This window comes from Saccostrea cucullata, unplaced genomic scaffold (genome assembly GCF_032062105.1).
Source record: "Saccostrea cucullata isolate Sc308-1 unplaced genomic scaffold, CSIRO_AGI_Scuc_v1 ctg36, whole genome shotgun sequence".
Classification (NCBI taxonomy): domain Eukaryota; kingdom Metazoa; phylum Mollusca; class Bivalvia; order Ostreida; family Ostreidae; genus Saccostrea; species Saccostrea cuccullata.
Genome location: NW_026930674.1, coordinates 34,527 through 52,382, shown reverse-complemented (window position 1 = coordinate 52,382; position 17,856 = coordinate 34,527). Strand labels below are relative to the sequence as shown.

Sequence of the window (17,856 nt, the reverse complement as noted above, 5' to 3'; positions counted from 1 at the left end):
GCCCTCCCACTTTTTAAGCGGGAATTTAACAGGATTTATAATATCCCTTTTATATTCACTTATTTGTCACTAGTAAAAATCGTTTAAATTTTTTTGTATATGGAGATAACGACCAGTAATCAAGCTCAAAAGTCCATTAAACAATAAAAAATAAGAGAGAGCAAACACGGACTTCCAAAAAATCAGAGGTGGGATCAGATGTCATGGAGGAGTTCGCATCCCCTGCCGACTGGCCACAGCCCCGGGTGCTTCTTGTTATGATCAGGAAATAACGGAAAAATCCGACGAGAATTGAGAGTGTAAATAATAGCCCATCTATTATCATGAAATACATCAAACAGCATTTTAAAATGAGAAATTTTATTTGCTGACAAGGTCATCAATTGGTATCGACATTTTAACTTATGAAATAATCACTTTGAACAATAGTGCTGATATCCTTGTTTCATCAATTTGTTTGTCAATATTTTACCTCGTTTTAGAAATTGTTCATAAGTAGAGTATGCTCTTGTGTATAGAGTCAACAAAGAGATATAAACTCCACATGCAAATGGTAAAGGATAATATATAATGCTGCATAAGTATGGAAGTTGATGATTGAAAAGTTAAAGAAGTCACATTTATCATAGATCTTGGTTTTAAGATCACCGTTAACGCCTTTTCAAGACTAAAATATTCTAAATATGAAATAGATGTGTCAGGTCGTATCTTTTATTTCAAGCTCACCGATATATATATATCATATCGACATACATATGTAAGAATGGAAATGACTATTGTTAATTGACAATTCGTCGTCTAAATGTTAAGTTGAAGGCCACAGCAAGTGTTTTTTTTCTTTACACGTATAAGATTTTGCACAACATACGTTCGGTATAGAATCAAAATACAAACACCATATGGTTGGTTATAATGGAATGTTACTGCAGAAATAAGTTGAAGACTTAAATCAAATATTATCAACTCATTGGTCATATAGTTGCCAGTTGCAGTTGAATTATATAGTGGACATGTTCTCTAACAAAAAAATCACAAGATCGGGAAGAAAATTGAGGGTCGGTTTCAATATTTCTGAACAAATCTCAAGTATTTTCATTGTAAAAATATATCCATTATTCATCTTAATAATAATCAGAATTCATAAGATGCAAACATGGAACTTAAAGTAGAATAATCTTATTGTATTTAGAATAGTTGAATTTTTTAATAACTTGTATCTTTAAAAATAAGTTTGAGAATTAATGCTCATAATTTTTTGTGTACCTTTAAGCACTAATAAAATGATACATTTTAGGTTTTGAAATCTAAACACTTAATATAATACTATGTACTAGTATGTGCTTAGAATTACAGTGTGCGGAGTATGAAGGGGTTTAGATGTCACAATTTCTTTTAATATTATTGTTTCTTCTCTATATTTTAACTTACAATTTTCCAATTTTATAAATAAAATAAAACTGACATTTTTTTCGGAAGCAATTACTGAAAGGGTTCCTACATCACAAAATTGAATCTAACTTTCAAATTCTGTTTTAGAAAACGTACTTTTACTAGTATTTAGTATTTTAGACTTGGAAAGTGAAAAAGATGGCGAAATAAGACAGAATGTTTATACCTGGTTAATTTTAGAAGCATTGCAGAAGTATATTTGAAGAAAAGCTCGTGAAAAAATTCCTGAGCAAACTGCAAACCATAGAATATCCTCTTGCGACGATTCATACAAAGTGTTTGCTTGTACACGACTTTTATATTTTTAGCTCAATCAGATAGTAAAAACATTCAGCGAGGTAAATTTCAGAGGATTGGTTCTAAGAAGCATTAAAACAAACAGTTACCATAAAGAGATTAGGGATCAGAGGTAGAATGTAAATAATTCAGCGCTCCTGATTTAATCAGGGTATATTTATGCCAGCAATTTGTTATCAATGTAAACAAGGGTTTCAATACAATAGGAAGAAATCCTAAATTAAGATAAATGATTCTCGTATATCCTTATTTACTTTTTATGCAATGATGAAATGCAAAATAAAGAGAACAAGAGAAATTGATAAATAAGATATTTTACAGAGAATTCCTCTTACATCTAATCAAATTATGTAAATTTGAAATGAAAATCTAAATATTAATTTTTGTTACTTGTTTCTCTTTCTTATCAATTTTATCTTTATATGCATGCTTAGAATTACTATAGATGTGAATACACTTCAGGCAAAATATAACTTAAATTGATTGCATATACAGCGATGTTAATCTAAGGCTTTTACTGAATAAAAAAAAAACGGTCTGCCCTCATAATATGTACAGCCATTAAACTAGAGATATAATTTCGATGTACCTTATGAAATATAGGGAGATAACGAACAGTATTCAAGCTCAAAAGTTCATTTGATAATACAGAATAAGAGCAGAGTAAACACGGACCTCCGAAACATTAAAGGTGGGATTGGGTGCCATGAAAGAGTGAGGATCCTCTGCCGACCGACCACACCTGACGTGTGCTCCTTGTCATGATCGGGATATAACCAAAAAAAATGCGTCGTCAATTTAGTATGTAAATAATAGGCTATAACAATTGGTTCGAAAAAGATCAGTTAGCGTTTGACTCAATGAAAAATTATATTTGCTGACAAGGTCATTGCATCGACCATAGAACTAACAAATATGACTTAAAAGAGACTGCTGATATTCTTGTTTCATCAACTTGTTTCTCAATAATTTACCCCATTTTAGAAATTGTACATACGTAGAGCATGCTCTTGCGTATCGAATCAACTGAGATATATAAACTCGGTATGCAAGTGATGAAGGTATATTGCCGCAAAAGTAATGGGAGTTGACGATTGAAAAATTAGTCATTTATCATAGAGCTTGGTTGTCAGATTAACAATGACCAAATATGATCCAAATATGAAACAGAAAGTGTCAGACTCTGTGGTATCTTTTATATCAAGCTCACCAGGATATATCGTATCGACATAAGAATTGAAATAATCATTGTTAATTGACAATACGTCATCGATATATCTAAATGTCAAGTTGAAGGCCACAGCAAGAGTTTTCATCTTTTCACGTATAAGATTTTCGACAAATTCTGCTTTATAAAAATAGGTCTGCTAATAATGGGGCACAATTAGTACCCATGAGAATTCCAATAAAATGCTAGATCTGGTCTGCAATAACAACATAGATATTGTCACTCAGAAACTCAATCATTATTTGATGTTGACTTCAGAGTACTTGTGTGTACAATCAAAATGTTTTTTTTAACAAAATAATTTTGCAAATGACCAATGATAGGGTAGGTAAATTTTCGAGCTCCATTTTAATTGAAGAGCAGCTGTCGATGATATAAAAAAGCCTGGGAATTAATTTATGATGGTGAATGATGGTGAATATAATTGAAAAGTCGTAAGTTTTTACGCTGTTGATTTTGGTAAAATCTTGTCATTTCAATTTTTCCAAAAGTTCCTTGGAATTTTTAAGTATCCACATATGATTTACACCACATCTCGAATATATTGTTGCACAGTACTCTTGAAGTTTTTCTCCTTCACTACTGTTAATATCAAAGTGAAGAGGAAAGAAAGAGGAGCTATGAGTATAATTTGGATTACCACTTGTATATACTTGTGTGACACGCAGTGTATCACTCTTTAATTTAGTTTGAAAAGAAAAAAATCAATGTATACATCAAACTAAGCATGTACGAGGACTGTTCAATAAATAATGTCCCGAACTGTATGACACAATAAAGATATCATATAACATTAAGGTTGACTTTTTCGCATTATTGAATCTTTAATGAATTTATAACAATTTATGTGACTACTTTTCATCACATAGTTTCATTGTGAGAAGCTGGAAAACAAGGTAAAAATGAATGGTAAAGAATCAGTAAACTAGAGTGAAATTAAACGCTTCATTAAAGCTCCTGTAAAACTCGTTAAGAATCACAAAGAAATATTCACTGAAAATTGTGAAATTTACAGCAACCAATGTCTGTTTTATAGACAAATGAGCAGGTGGATTTCAATGATAAAAATAATATAATGGGCATCAAAAATGGGTACCGTCCTTGCTAACAAAAAATTATAATAACCAATGTACTGTTTGCCAAATTTCAACAAATAATCACTGATGATGTATGATTGACTTTAAGACACATAGCAAATTTGATAGACATCATATCGGGAGTAGTTCACACTGTTTTAAAGAAACGTTTGACAGGAAAAAAAGCTTAGTACTCAAAGGTCACCCTATGTTTTGAAATATGAGTGAAAACGACAGCGTGTAAGAATATCGAAACAATTATTTTAAAATATCAGTAATTGTAGTTATTCACGTTTGTCTGAAATTCAAACAGATAATGAAACATGAATCTATTGCTTAAATTACTCGAAACAAAATTTATATTAAGGTATACTTGACAAAAACAGCAAAGGTCTGTAAAGAGCAAAGAATTGCAAGAGCAAAAAGACAGATTTAAATGCAATTTTCTTAAATATTAGTGGTCTTGTTGTTCAAATTCGTAGGCAGTTTAATTTCTTAGAAGAGTCTAGAGAGCAAATTTTTTGCAAAAAAATTGAAAGGTTAATACGAAAGCCCAGAAGGCTCATTCGAGATTCGAGATTCGAAATACGAGATTCGAAATTCGAGATTCGAAATTCGAGTTTCGAGATTCAAGATCCAAATTAACCAATCAAAAGGCAGGTTCAACTTTGATTACTCCCCTTTATTATGTTTTACTATCAAGAAATCGTTGAATATATTCATAACAAATGGGTCATTTGCTTAAATGATAACGCAAGAAAAAATGATATATGTATTAAAACGAAATAAAAAGGAATTTTGGGATCCATTTTGGAAAATATATATAAATTCTTATTTTTCCTCATTAAACAAAACAATAGATACGTATATAGAATATTACATGGTCTTATCGTTGAATTGCGGAATAAGTAGGTCGACATTTTTTTTAAAAATAAGAACATTGAAGAGGGAGAAAATTATTAATGAGGGTACATTTCCTTATATTGTGCCAACCCCCCCCCCCCAATAATTTTGCCGATATGTGAAATACTATAGAAATCATAACTACTATATGCTTGTGCCCCCTCAATAAAAACATCTGATGACTTTTTTTGCTTTGTTTTTGGTTGTCAAGAAATTTTTGGTAGTTGAAAACTGCAAATGCATGACTGTGCCCCCCCCCCCCCCCCAATGAAATGAGCGTTATGGTTTTACTAGTATATTTGAGTCTTTGACCATAACACTATGGTCAGAGACTAAAATATAAAACAATAACGCTACAGGTCTGCAGCTTAGCTAGACTCATCTACTATTTGATATAAAATAAATTAAATTCCAGACTGTATTGTATCTATGATTTTTAATTAACTAAAGTTATCAAAGCCTTAGACCAAGATAAGTAATTGAAAACTAAATTTTTATGTATTTCCTCTATTAGGAAACCTACAAAATATTTTTGTGCCCTGAAATAACGTAAATAAGAATATCAACAATTGATCAATAATGATGGCAAATATGTAAACTAACAACAAGAGATCTTGGAAGAAGTCAGAAAATTTTAGCAAATGACAATTGTGAAAGGTAGCTTAAGTTACTTTTATAGATATTGTTTAGTTTCTTTAGACCTAACAGAGATCTACATGAAAATAAAGATCAAGAACTCGATGATCTTGAAGATGTATGAACTTGTGTATTGATTGGTTATGTATCTTGCGAGACCCGAGCGGTTTCCTTTTAAATAATTATCGAATATATATTTATTGTATCCATGCATCGCAAGATTGACAACGAATGTTGATAACCACGCATTTGCCCCCCCCCCCCTCCCACTTGGCCATTCCCGTAATATTTTTCCGATATAATATACTATAGAACAGTAACTTTATGCTTATGTCCATTCAAAAATAACTTCCAATTACTATGATAACCCCTATTCTTCGAGGTTGAGGTGGGAATAGGGGGATTAACAATGATTTTTTTTTAATTTATTATTCCCTATGGGTCATTATCTTTATTAAGCATGCATGTTTCAGCCATCCGTATTTAAGGGGCTGTCATAAACTTGGTCATTGGCCACTTTCTAATACCGTGTCACAAACACTATCCACCTTGAAACCCGTAGTACTAATTATTACAGAGACGAAGCATCTATTTTGAAAGTGGGGTGGGGGGAGGGGGGGGGGGGGAGCATATTATTTCAAACCTGAAAATAAAAACTGACAGAAAAATTTGAAAACCCGAAAATCCTATTTCGGGGCGTGAAAGTGGGCGGGGGGATCGCACTTCATTTAGTACCTAATTTCTTTTAATACACTACTACTTAAACTTCTTTGACTATACTGCACCACTGTAACCAAAACGTGGGGAGGGGGGGGGGGGGGCTTGGCACCTTTTCAATAGTGAAAAAATTATGTTTGGAAAAAGGGGGGATGCATGTACAGTTAATCTAAGTTTACTATTATGTCAACAACCCTGTATCCAAATTAGTTAACACGAAATATATTTATATTCTTTATATAAATCTCTTATGACATTTAGGAAGTTATTATAAATTAATTAAGCATATCTTGCAGACCAAAATCCAATATGTCTTTAAATTTCGTTTTGATAATATATAAAACTTTTTCTTGCGTTGAAATTTAATCAAATGATCTTCTTGGTATTAAAATACTTAACGATTTCTTAATAGTAAAAAATAATAAAGGGGAATAATTGAATCTCAAATCGCCTTTTGATTGGTTAGTTTGGAAAAAACTCGAATTTCGAATTGAATTTCGAATCTCGTATTTTGAATCTCGAATCTCGTATTTTGAATCTCGAATCTCGAATGAGCCTTCTGGGCTTTCGTAGGTTAATGAGAGGAAGGAACCAGAATCAGGAATCCACTACATTAAATTTCTTCAAGACAGCGTCCAAACCCGCACGCCCTGAAGAGTAAAGGGGTTTTGGGGATAAACAGGATAAAAAAGTTATTTTTTTGTTCACATTAACAAATTTTCGCCAGACTTATCGTTCGTCTTTTGACGTGTTTCATTTTCCAAACATGAAAAAAACCACCTTTCAGAAGGAAGAAACGCGTCCAGAAAATCATAAGATCTGCCATTTTCCAGTATACTAAGGGTCATACCTAAAAATGAGTTCTAAAAACAATCAGAAATTAGATTAAAAAAAAAAATTACGGACATGCGTTTTAATTAAAGAGAACATGAAGTTAAATCATTAAGATTAAATCATTGAAAAGCGTTTTTTTTCTTTCCCAACACCGAGGGCATTATTTAATAAACAGCCCTCGTAAAATTAAGAAAGCTCTAAAACATGGGAAAATTTTTAGACTTTTTTTACAAAAGTTTTTCAAATTCATTTTAATCTTATACCTAGAGTACTTCTCATATTTCTTAACGAACCATGTTCAAAGACAAAGATAATTTTTATTAGTGAGAAAAAATCATTGTTGACTACCTACATGAGAAAAGTAAGTTCATATTTTGTCTTGGTCAAATATTATGTTGTAATTATTTTTGACTCTCAATTTGCAATATGGTGAAGTTTAACTAAGAAGTACACAAAGAACTTTCTATTTTGCATTTCTCGTAAGCTGTACAGTATTGTATTCTGGGAGACAATTTGAATTTGTGCCGTCTATTTCTAAAAGTATTTTAAAAAATAATCTGGGCATAACAGGGAGATTACAGGTTTATTTCAACGTGTTATTTACAAACCTTTATAAATCTCCGCATCTTTATGCAGCTTTACTTGTTTAATCCAATTGGCTATCAGTTTAGGGAATTGAAATATTTTTCGTTTTCCTTTCCAACCTCTTAATTCTTATAACATGAGGACAAGTGCGATCCAGGTGTTTTATAATTGTCTGTATTATGTGTTTAGATCCCTGGTGTGTGAGAAAAAGAAACTATTGAGAAGCTAAGTGTGTATTATACAAATTGTTTTGATATTCCGTACAACTTGCTAGTATTATGCGGTACTTGAATTGAAGGTAGCGTTTTAGGAGTCAAAAAGGGCGCCTGATTGCTGTACCGTATATGTATCATTCTCTATTTTAATGAAATTTACTTGCAATATACAGAAAAGTATTTTAATTAAGCATGTCCGACAATTTCAAATGTGATACAAAAAGTAAATATTTGTAAATGTTTGAAAGAAAAATGATATTTCCTTTCGACGTGCATTTATCTTACTCTTGTGATACCGCACAGCTATAATTGCTAGCTAATGCGTGATAATGTGCGGTATTACTCTACTATCGTAAAAATGATGTTCATAAAAGTATTTTAGTAGGTATTGAAATTAATCAGAAGATTATGACCACCAATTTTTTTTTACTAATGTCCAGCACGTCGTCACATTAGTTAAGTCGGTATAGCGCTCACGCCTTGAACGATAGGTTCATGGAATCAAATAACCTAAGGTAAGTAAAATAATCGCAACTGTTCCTTCGCCAAGCGCTCAGCACTTTCCCCTGACATGGCGTGGTAAAAAAAAATCTTTGACTCAATGACCTGAGTGTTGAGTATATGTCTAAATTTGAAGCCATTCACCGATTTATGTTGATGTTTCTATAAGAGCGAAACATTCTCGAATAGGACGTAAACAACATACAATTAATCATCACCACTCAATATCTTTATTTACAAAACCGATCTTCGTGCATTGTCAAACTCTATATGTTTGGTCCGTAACCTTACAACGCGGATATACACGTATTTTCTGGAAATGTGAGATTTCAGTGCTAAATGTTGTAAAACAAGCCAAGTCATGCACGGGTGGCAGGTCTGTTACAGCATTATATATTTTGTTGTAAGATCTTCTCATTTATCATACCTGCTACAATCTGCTAACAATGCCTGACACTTTACATATGTTAAAGTCTGGCTGATTTGCTGAAATCTACTGGTGTTCTCAAGTTTTTTTTTTACCTTTTCTTATTCCTCTTTAGCTATTTACATGTATATACAACTGTACTCTAATCGTTTTTAAAATACTTTCAATAATTTTGTTTTAAAATTGATTGAGTGTAGGTAAAAAAAAAAAAAAACAAAAATGCCGTGAAATTATGCATTATTTGCTTCTCGTACAACATGACACATTCTTCTATTTTTAACCTCCAAGTCAGCCAATTTACATGGTAATGAATAATATAATTTCATTTATTCTACAAATATTCGTAATATTGATCTCTTAAAAAAATCGGTTAATTGAGTAAAGTAATAAAGCAAATTTGTGAATCAAATTCGTTGGCAACAATCGATTTATACTGCTGAAAACAAAATGCTTTTGTAGAATCACCGTCTCTTACTCTAATACCAAGAAGTTTACAAATTCTAAAATTTATTAGAACAAATGGATAACAAAAAAGAGGAATTAATTATAAAAATATAATGTCTCAATTGGATAAGCACAGAGAGATAAGTATAAAAGGATAGAAGATTAAGTTGCGAAGTCAAAAAGTGTCTTTAGTTAGAGTTTTCTAAATCATTATCAGAAAATGTCTTTGATAATAATCAAAAAACATGATTCATTGGCGCCAATTCGAGGATATGCAATAAGAGAAAAGCGGGTTATGTTTTTGTGAAATTTGTCACTGTTCCAGAAAGGCATTCAAAGTATTTCGCGGTTTGCGTCATGAATTGTTGAAAGCGAAGAAAAATTAACCAATAAACATCGCAGCAGATAAGGAATTAACAAATAAGTAACTACATTCTCTCTGTGGAAAAAAATGCCAGATAGATTTCAGCACGTCACATACAAATGTACCAAAAAATCAGTTTAAGCCTCTTTTATGTATATGTTGCATACGAAAATTGTCGCAAAGTAATTTTACAATCGTTTAAAAGCGTGATGTAGGAATTGGTTTTATTGTTTGACGTGTGTATTTCCTTTTCATGTTTTTTTTTCTATTTTCAATTCTCATATCTTCCTGAAAGTAAATCTTCAGTGGTATTATATACGTCCATCATATATTATATACAACCATCCGAGTGTCACCTTTACTTGGGGGAAAAAGAGTAGTTAGATGTTCATTTCAATTTAAGGAAATAAATAATTTATGTTCCTTAGTTCTCCTGCCAAACGACTGAGCTTGTTTTTTTTGTTAAATGTAATTTGCTTTTTAAGTTATCATAGAAAATTTTTCATTTATCATTCTGCTACATGGCAAGTAACAACTCGTGACTCCACGCCTATATGTACTTCAAAGACAATTTTAACAATTATCAATTTACAGAATCGAGATGTTCTCTGTGTTTTGATAAGATTGTTTTCTTGCATGTTACCTGGAATGTTTCCTCAGTATTGAGAATTTTGTAAGAAAATGTCCACAACTAAAAAAGGGTTATAAAATTATGTGGGTTGCTAGGGAAACTAGGGTAGTTTAAGAATAAAACAGCAATCCCTGGGAACAGTAACATATTTATTTGTTTTACCTACATGTAGGTTCAAATAATTTCTTTTTAGCTTTTAAAAAAGTTTTTTTTCTGACTTTGTGATTTATATGCAAAACTTAATAAAACAACATACAAGATGTTGATTCGCCTCTTAGAAGGGAAACGTCACTTTATTAAAGGAAATTTATCTCTTCACAACACCTTTTTTCACTTTTCAGAAAAAAAATGTTCGGAAAGGTAAAATACGAAAGTCAGATAGACTTTAAAAAATCAAAATGAAATATATGGAGAGAACAGTATTCAAGCTCAAAAGTTTATAAAACAATATAAATATTTTGGAGCAGAGCAAAAACGGACCTCTAAAATATCAGAGTTGGGATCGGGTGCCATGGAGGAATGATTATCCCCTGCCTACGATCACACATGCCGTCTGCTCCTTGACATGATCAGGAAATAACGGAAAAGTCCGTCGTCAATTCACAGATCAATGTGTAAATAATGGCCTTACAATTAGTATGAAAAACGAGCATTCGTCCCCCAACCCCAACCCCGGGAGAAAATCAAGAAAATAAATAAATAAATAAACAAAAAAAGTTAAATGTGTTAAGATAAATGACTTGTATCACTTGCAGGTACCCAAAGCTCTTCCCAAACTATCAGAATGTATTCCATTAGGACAATTTGATATTCTGTTCGTCATTAAATGTTGGGATCGTAATTCCTCATGAAATAGCGCGTGAAGCCAATTGGTAGTCTCTTCTTGCGTTCTGTCGCGTTACCTTAATTTAAAGAAAATATGTCCTCGGTGATGGTCGTTTAATGAGTCTGAGTAATCAGCTTTGTGGGCAATGGAGGAAAAGTTTCTCTGAAAATCGCCATGATTTATGGCGAAACACTGGCAGCCTGAGAAACATATTAAGGGAAATGTAACATACAATAATTATGACACCAAAGGTTTTTTTTAAGATATCAATACATGTACAACCAAAAAAATATTTCTTTCTCAATTCATTTATGCAGGGATGAAAGTTGAATCATTGAAAAAAAATCTTGCACACTGACAATTTAAGGCCAAAGTTAATTTTTATTAAATGATCGACAAAATCCATGGTCAAGGCCAAGGGTTCAAAACTCTCAGTATTCCCTAGAAGTTTTGTTACAAGGAATACAAATAGGAAATTGAAAGTCCAACTTTAATTCAGAAGATATATATAAATCGAGTCGTGTCACAATAGGTGTTGGCACGATAAGGATCTCTCACCGCTCAATGGCCATGAGTGCGGTGTTTAGGACAAAATTTGCAGCATTTACTTACAACTGGCGGCTAAATATGAGTAAAAATTCTCGAAAAGGACGTTCATCAAAAACACAAACGAACAAAACAAACGACCTCATGTGACTTCAAAGTCTAAACCTTTCACATGCTTTGCCTAGGCAAGGAATAAGTATTACGGTCATTTGATCAACTTCCTTTATCAAAAATTGAATGCCAATTTCGTCAGCATTGTCATTTAAGGAAATATATTGGTAGAATTTGAGAAAGAGTGATACATGTAATATTGAATAAACATTTTTGTGAACTCCCTTTGAGTTCATATTTAGCATTTTGTTTATATATTTGGTTTTATACATGAATATCAAACTTCATAAAATGCCACCCTTACATTATCATGGAATACAGCAAGTTCTTAAGGAAATTATCTGTTATCCGGATAACATATTCCCTGATTGTATTTTAGGGATTGGCTGTTGGATATGCAGCGTTAATGATCGGCATTAGGTCTATCTGCTGGGTGTCAGGGCCTAATATGATTGATTAAGATTCTCCAGAAGCAGCGGAGGGTTACCACTTATCCGAAAGAGGCGAGCCCCATGTCTGTCCTTCTGACAGGAAATGAATTCATTTATAGCGAAAACACATCTTCTTGGGTCAGGGAGGAGAAACTATAATTATGTCAGAAATTTCTGGTGACTGTTACTTGTGTTCGGGGGATTTATTTGTTGGTTGATCAATGGTTGTCATAATATTGACCACGTGACCAGCTTTTAAGAGCATTATACTGTATGATTCAGAGTCGAACACTTTTGACCAGGTCTAAAAATTATGACTTATAAGTCCAAAGACTTAAAGTAAATGTTTATAACTTTCACCTAAACGTTCATGGTGCTAAAAAAATAACATTTAAAAACAAGGGCATTGCAAACCGAATCATACCCTCGCAAAAAGCATATCTTATAATCTATAAATAAAAACATTCGATATCGATCCGATGCAAATTATGCCACTTCCGCTTTGCACAAGGCAAACTAAGACACACACAAACATACAACGCCTTGCTAAACAAATATCTTTTATAATATAGTTATGGAAATATATACCATAGTCCGAATTTAAATAAAGGTTGATGCACGAAAACCTTTCACATCTGAATACTCAGTAGTTAAAGTGAGTTTCAGGATACATATTCTTCTTATTATAATTTTTTGAATGATTTCATTTTCTATGGTCACCTTTAGCAAAATAATGATGCAGTTGAAGCATACCTTACAAAAAATATAGACGAGATCACATGACCAATACTTAAGCTGCGTAAATAAAACAATTATTTGTGTAAAATGTTCGCCCTCGATCATTTTACGTCACAATGGCTATTGTCTTCTTAAACATGTATCATCCGCGCATAATAAGCATAATAACCTTCTTGGCATGTGAACCTTTCATTGATTACTAAAATTGATTACTAAACTAGGACTCAAGAACTAAGGAGAGCAGAACGTACATTGTTTTCTAAGGGACTGCTGCGTCAAACACCTTTTTGGTATACCTGTTCACATTTGGACACGTCATGAAAAAAGTGGCTAACCACGTGACATTAACATTGTCATTCCGCCCCATCGAGATTTTGTGCCAACACAACCGGTTTGAATTCTAATATATCTGTAGTATTTTTCTGCAAAGTCTCATTTCTCGCGAAGTTTTTAAAGCAAGGATAATTTTCAATTTACTACATCTTAAAGATTCTTGAAAAAGAAAAACAACAAATTTATTGTTTTATTATTTTATGGTTAAAATCTTTCAGTGTATACTGCAAAAATTGAATAAATGGAAACGTACAGACGTAGGAAAACAGACAATTTTCCATAAAACCTAACTTGAATATCTGACTCTTTTAAACTAACGCTTACTATTAGCTAGACTCAAGTCCTCAAACACTGTAACTGTTTTCCTATAGACGTCTGTAAACATTCTCTATCTAAACAATCACTTGATTTACTTTTTTTGTTGGTCGAGGTTGTTGTTTAATTTTTGTTTTTAATTGCAAAATGCTCGAGTAAAACGCGCTATCGCCGTTAATCAGGTTTCGAAGTTCTTAGTTTTGTTGACTATCGATCATTGTTCCCAGATGAGAACTGCTTAAGACTGAAACTGGCGAAAATAGGTAATTGCTGATGGTGTTCTACGGTTAATCAACTCGGACCGGAATCGTCATGTCCGATGCTTGGAAGCCTCACAACAGAAAAAGGCTGAATTACTAATTTGTTTGTAAAACTCCGCCAATCGCGATAAGAATTAATTTTACGTGTTCAGGAAATGGAAAATAAACTGTACACCTTCGACGTATACATTATATTGATCAAATTAGAACGAAACGCATTGGCTTCAAATTCCTCAGCATTTTGCAGCATGTAAAACATAATTCCGTTATACAAAGTGCCATCGTTTAAAGCTTCATATATTATAACTACTCTTGAAAGTTGTCATTATTTGTACACTTTACTGTAGCTCTACTAACCAAGTGGCGAGAAAGGTTATGCGATAGTCACGTGTCCGTTGCCCATTCGTCTCATTTTAGAAAATGCTATTATATCACTTACAGTTTTTGGTCGGATGTCCATACATGTACATGTATCACTTGATACACAAGAAGTCGACACTAAGCTACATAATTCATTCTATATATCGGTTTTGATGATTACTGTAGCAAAGTTTACTAAGTTAGAAAGTTTCCTGCTGAGCTTGAGATAAAAGATACCACAGAATCTGACACACCTGTTTCATACATATTTGGATATTTTACTTGAAAAAAAAAACGTTAATGGTAATCTAACAACCAAGCCCTATCATGATAAACGTGATGACTTTAACTTTTCTATCGTCAACTTCCCTTACTTATGCAGCAATGTAACTTCATCACCTGCATATGGAGTTTATTTCTCAGTTGATTTGATACGCAAGAGCATGCTCTCTATGTACGTGTGAACAATTTTTAAAACGAGGTAAATTATTGACAAACACGTTGATGAAACAAGAATAGCAGTCTCGTTTAAAATCATCATTTCATAACTTCTTTGGTTGAAACAATGACCTGTCAGCAAATACAATTTATCATTGAGTCAAATGCAGTCTGACGTTTTTTCATACTTATTGTTAGTCCATTATTTATACACTGAATTGACGACGGATTTTTCCATTATTTCTCGATCATGACAAGGAGCACACGCCGGGTGTATACATTGATCGTGATGAATGTGTCTTGTTCCTAAAAGATTGAAGAAAAAATCAATCAATTGAATGCTTTCAATCTGACTGATTCCAAAAAATATTTCAACACAAAGAGGCAAAACAAAACTTAAGGATTATTATTCTATTTATTGCTGCTGACATAGTCCGATTGCTGGATTTATCTTCCTTTGTTATAAGTTCAAACCAGTCGAGCTGCAGTCTCGACAGAGACTTTTGGTTTTCATTATTGATTTCTGGTCACATGAAAATTTTGATCATCAACGTTTGATATTTGAATACTCCATATCTCTTTATGACAACAAAAATATTTGACATTTCATTTGATTTCTGCTTTACCTTTTGTTATTAAATATCATCATGTTGTTTTTGATGTAAGCAACAGTTGCTTAAAACTATTAACGTATGTTGGAAACAGTTTAAAGATTTTCTGTTCTGTAAATTTTTCAGAGATAAATGTGAAGATTAATGCTGTAGAAAATGAAATTCTAATTACCTCTCCCATCTCTTTGCTTTCTAGACGTTCTTTGTATCCGTCTATATCTATGGTATTTTACCCTATTGGCTTTACTATATAATACCTTATTTTTTAGGTATACCTCTAGCATTTTATCAAAGAACAAGATGGAGAAAGCGGAGCTGGAGATCCAGGTGTACATTGCCATTGGCTACATGTCCATATTCTCTGTGGTGGGAACGATCGGTAACGCTCTCGTTTTGTACGTCTTCTCTCGGTACAAGAATAAGCTTACCTCAACCATTTTCATCCTAACTCTGGCCGGTGTCGATTTCGTCACGTGTTGTGTTACAATTCCCTTTACTATCGCTACAGAAGCAGTCAAATTTCAGCTGAAGTATGACATTATATGTCAGATTTATTTATTTCTTATTACGACAACTGTTCCTTTTTCGGCATTTGTCATGGTAGCAATAGCGGTGGATAGATATTTATGCATTGTGTACCCTTTCAAACATGCAATGACAATACGACGGGCAGAGATCGTTGTTGGGAGCCTGTGTGCATTTGCTGTAACTCTTGGAATCATATGTTGCTCCCACTACAGAATAACGCCAGTTCCGGTAACAGAAGGACCGGAAATAGTCACAGCAGTGTACCAAAATGTCACCATATTGCCAAACTCATCAATATCAAACATTACACGTTATGACTATATGTGTTTGCCACAAGAAACGGAATTCTTTTTCATATATCAGAAAATATACTCGTCGTTTTTTGGAATTTGCGCCCTAATTGTCATCATTTTGTATTGTTTAATATATAGATCCGTTTTAGCTCGTCGAAGAAAGAAGTTTGAAATGTTCCTCTCTGACAACTGCTGTGGAATATGGAGCTCCCAGAGCTTTGCAGAACAGACTGAGATCACAGTTCTAAACAATACAGACGTGACAAATGCGCAAGACGATCACAAAGTAGAAGAAACATGTGATAAAGCTGTGCAAAAGAACGGAAATACACAGATCAGCGATAGGGACGTCATTTTAAAACCAGGGGGTGTGTCAAAAGCTAAACTTGAGAAAATGCGCATTGCAAACATAAAAACAGCGTTTATGCTGTCTATCGTGGCTTTGGTGTTTATTGTAGCTTTTCTTCCTTCATGGTTAGTGGCCCTTAAGGTCCTTCCATTAAATATCATTGTCATATACATGTATTTCACTTACAATGTGGTGAATCCTGTCATTTATGCCTTCCTGAACGAGACGTTTAGAGAACAATTATCACAAAGAATTTGTTGTAGTAAATCGTAAATAGAGGTATTCTCATTGTGTATCCGAAATAATTTTTTCTTTGTTTCGACGATTACGTGTTACTTGAAGCTGCATGTAAGATTTGCACTGTAAATGCGATGTTCAAGTATTGCATAATTAGCGCAAAGTATCTTTAGTTTGCTGAGAAAAACTATGCATCGGATATAACTTTTTATTTTTGAACTGCGCATATTCAGTCATCTATTTATTATTTTGGTATGAATCATGCGTTTATTTATTACACGAAGAAACATACATGTTTTTATTAAGTTTTTTTTGTCAGTTTATCCGAAACAAAATAAAAGCAAAACCTCAAAATAAGATCTTTACCTTTTGCTTTGTGTCCAAGGTTTGCAACATTGAGTTACCCATATGAAAGGAAGAACATAATAACATGGTTTTACAGCTATTTATCAAATAAAAACGATTTCTTATCGAAATTTTAGTCATTGTGAATAGGTATTTGACTTCAACGACAACAGGTCAAAGAATAAAAGAAATTACAACATTTTGTACATTCAAATTATGTACAATTTATCAAGAAGAAAAATAACACATGGTCACGTGACTAAGTTTTAGTGTGTCAATATCTTGATAACGTAGGTGCAAAATTTTATCTGTACTATTCTTACATTAATTTTCACTAGTGAGTTTTATTTTTCAACTTCTTAAATAAAATTATCAAAAGCTTTAAACATCCTGTTAATATAAACAAATTATGAAAAAGATTGATCTACTTCCCTAATTCCTTAATCGGCCAAAACGTCAGCGACACCATGCATACACGAACTGTTCATACAATAAAAATCGATAGTCGAATCCACACATTGCAAAAATCGAGTTCCTTTGCGGGGGTACCCAAAAAGTCAAATGAGAAAAAAAAAACAGGTTCCTCTCTATGCATCCAAACATTTTGGACTCGGATCCAAGAAATCCAATGTGTTTCATTTGTTTTCTCAATAAATTGTTAGCCTAATTCTAATTAAATCAACCTACAAAGTGCAGAGATTTTTCAGGTGAAATTATAAAGTTACAAATACGAAAACTACAAAAATTACCGTAAGGATTCTAAGAGGTTTTACCAAATGATGAAAGCTGAAGGACATAGCTTAAAAAGTGTGTATTTTTTAGCTATTC

At 32.8% G+C, this 17,856-nt stretch overlaps 1 protein-coding gene across 2 annotated transcripts in view; it reads left to right on the top strand.

Annotated features, from left to right (window-relative positions):
* Positions 1 to 17,107, top strand: part of LOC134229556 (cholecystokinin receptor type A-like) — a 55,907-nt gene extending 38,800 nt beyond the window's left edge. Inside the window, exon 4 of one of the 2 annotated variants that reach the window (XR_009984204.1) lies at positions 15,546 to 15,558. Coding sequence is in view for 1 of the 2 variants with exons in the window: in XM_062711300.1 (XP_062567284.1) it covers positions 15,577 to 16,719 (1,143 nt within the window). In the remaining variant the exon portion in view is untranslated. Of the gene's footprint in view, positions 1 to 15,545 lie in introns of both variants that reach the window. The other variant, XM_062711300.1, reaches the window with a different exon arrangement.
* Positions 17,108 to 17,856: the final 749 nt, after the last annotated feature.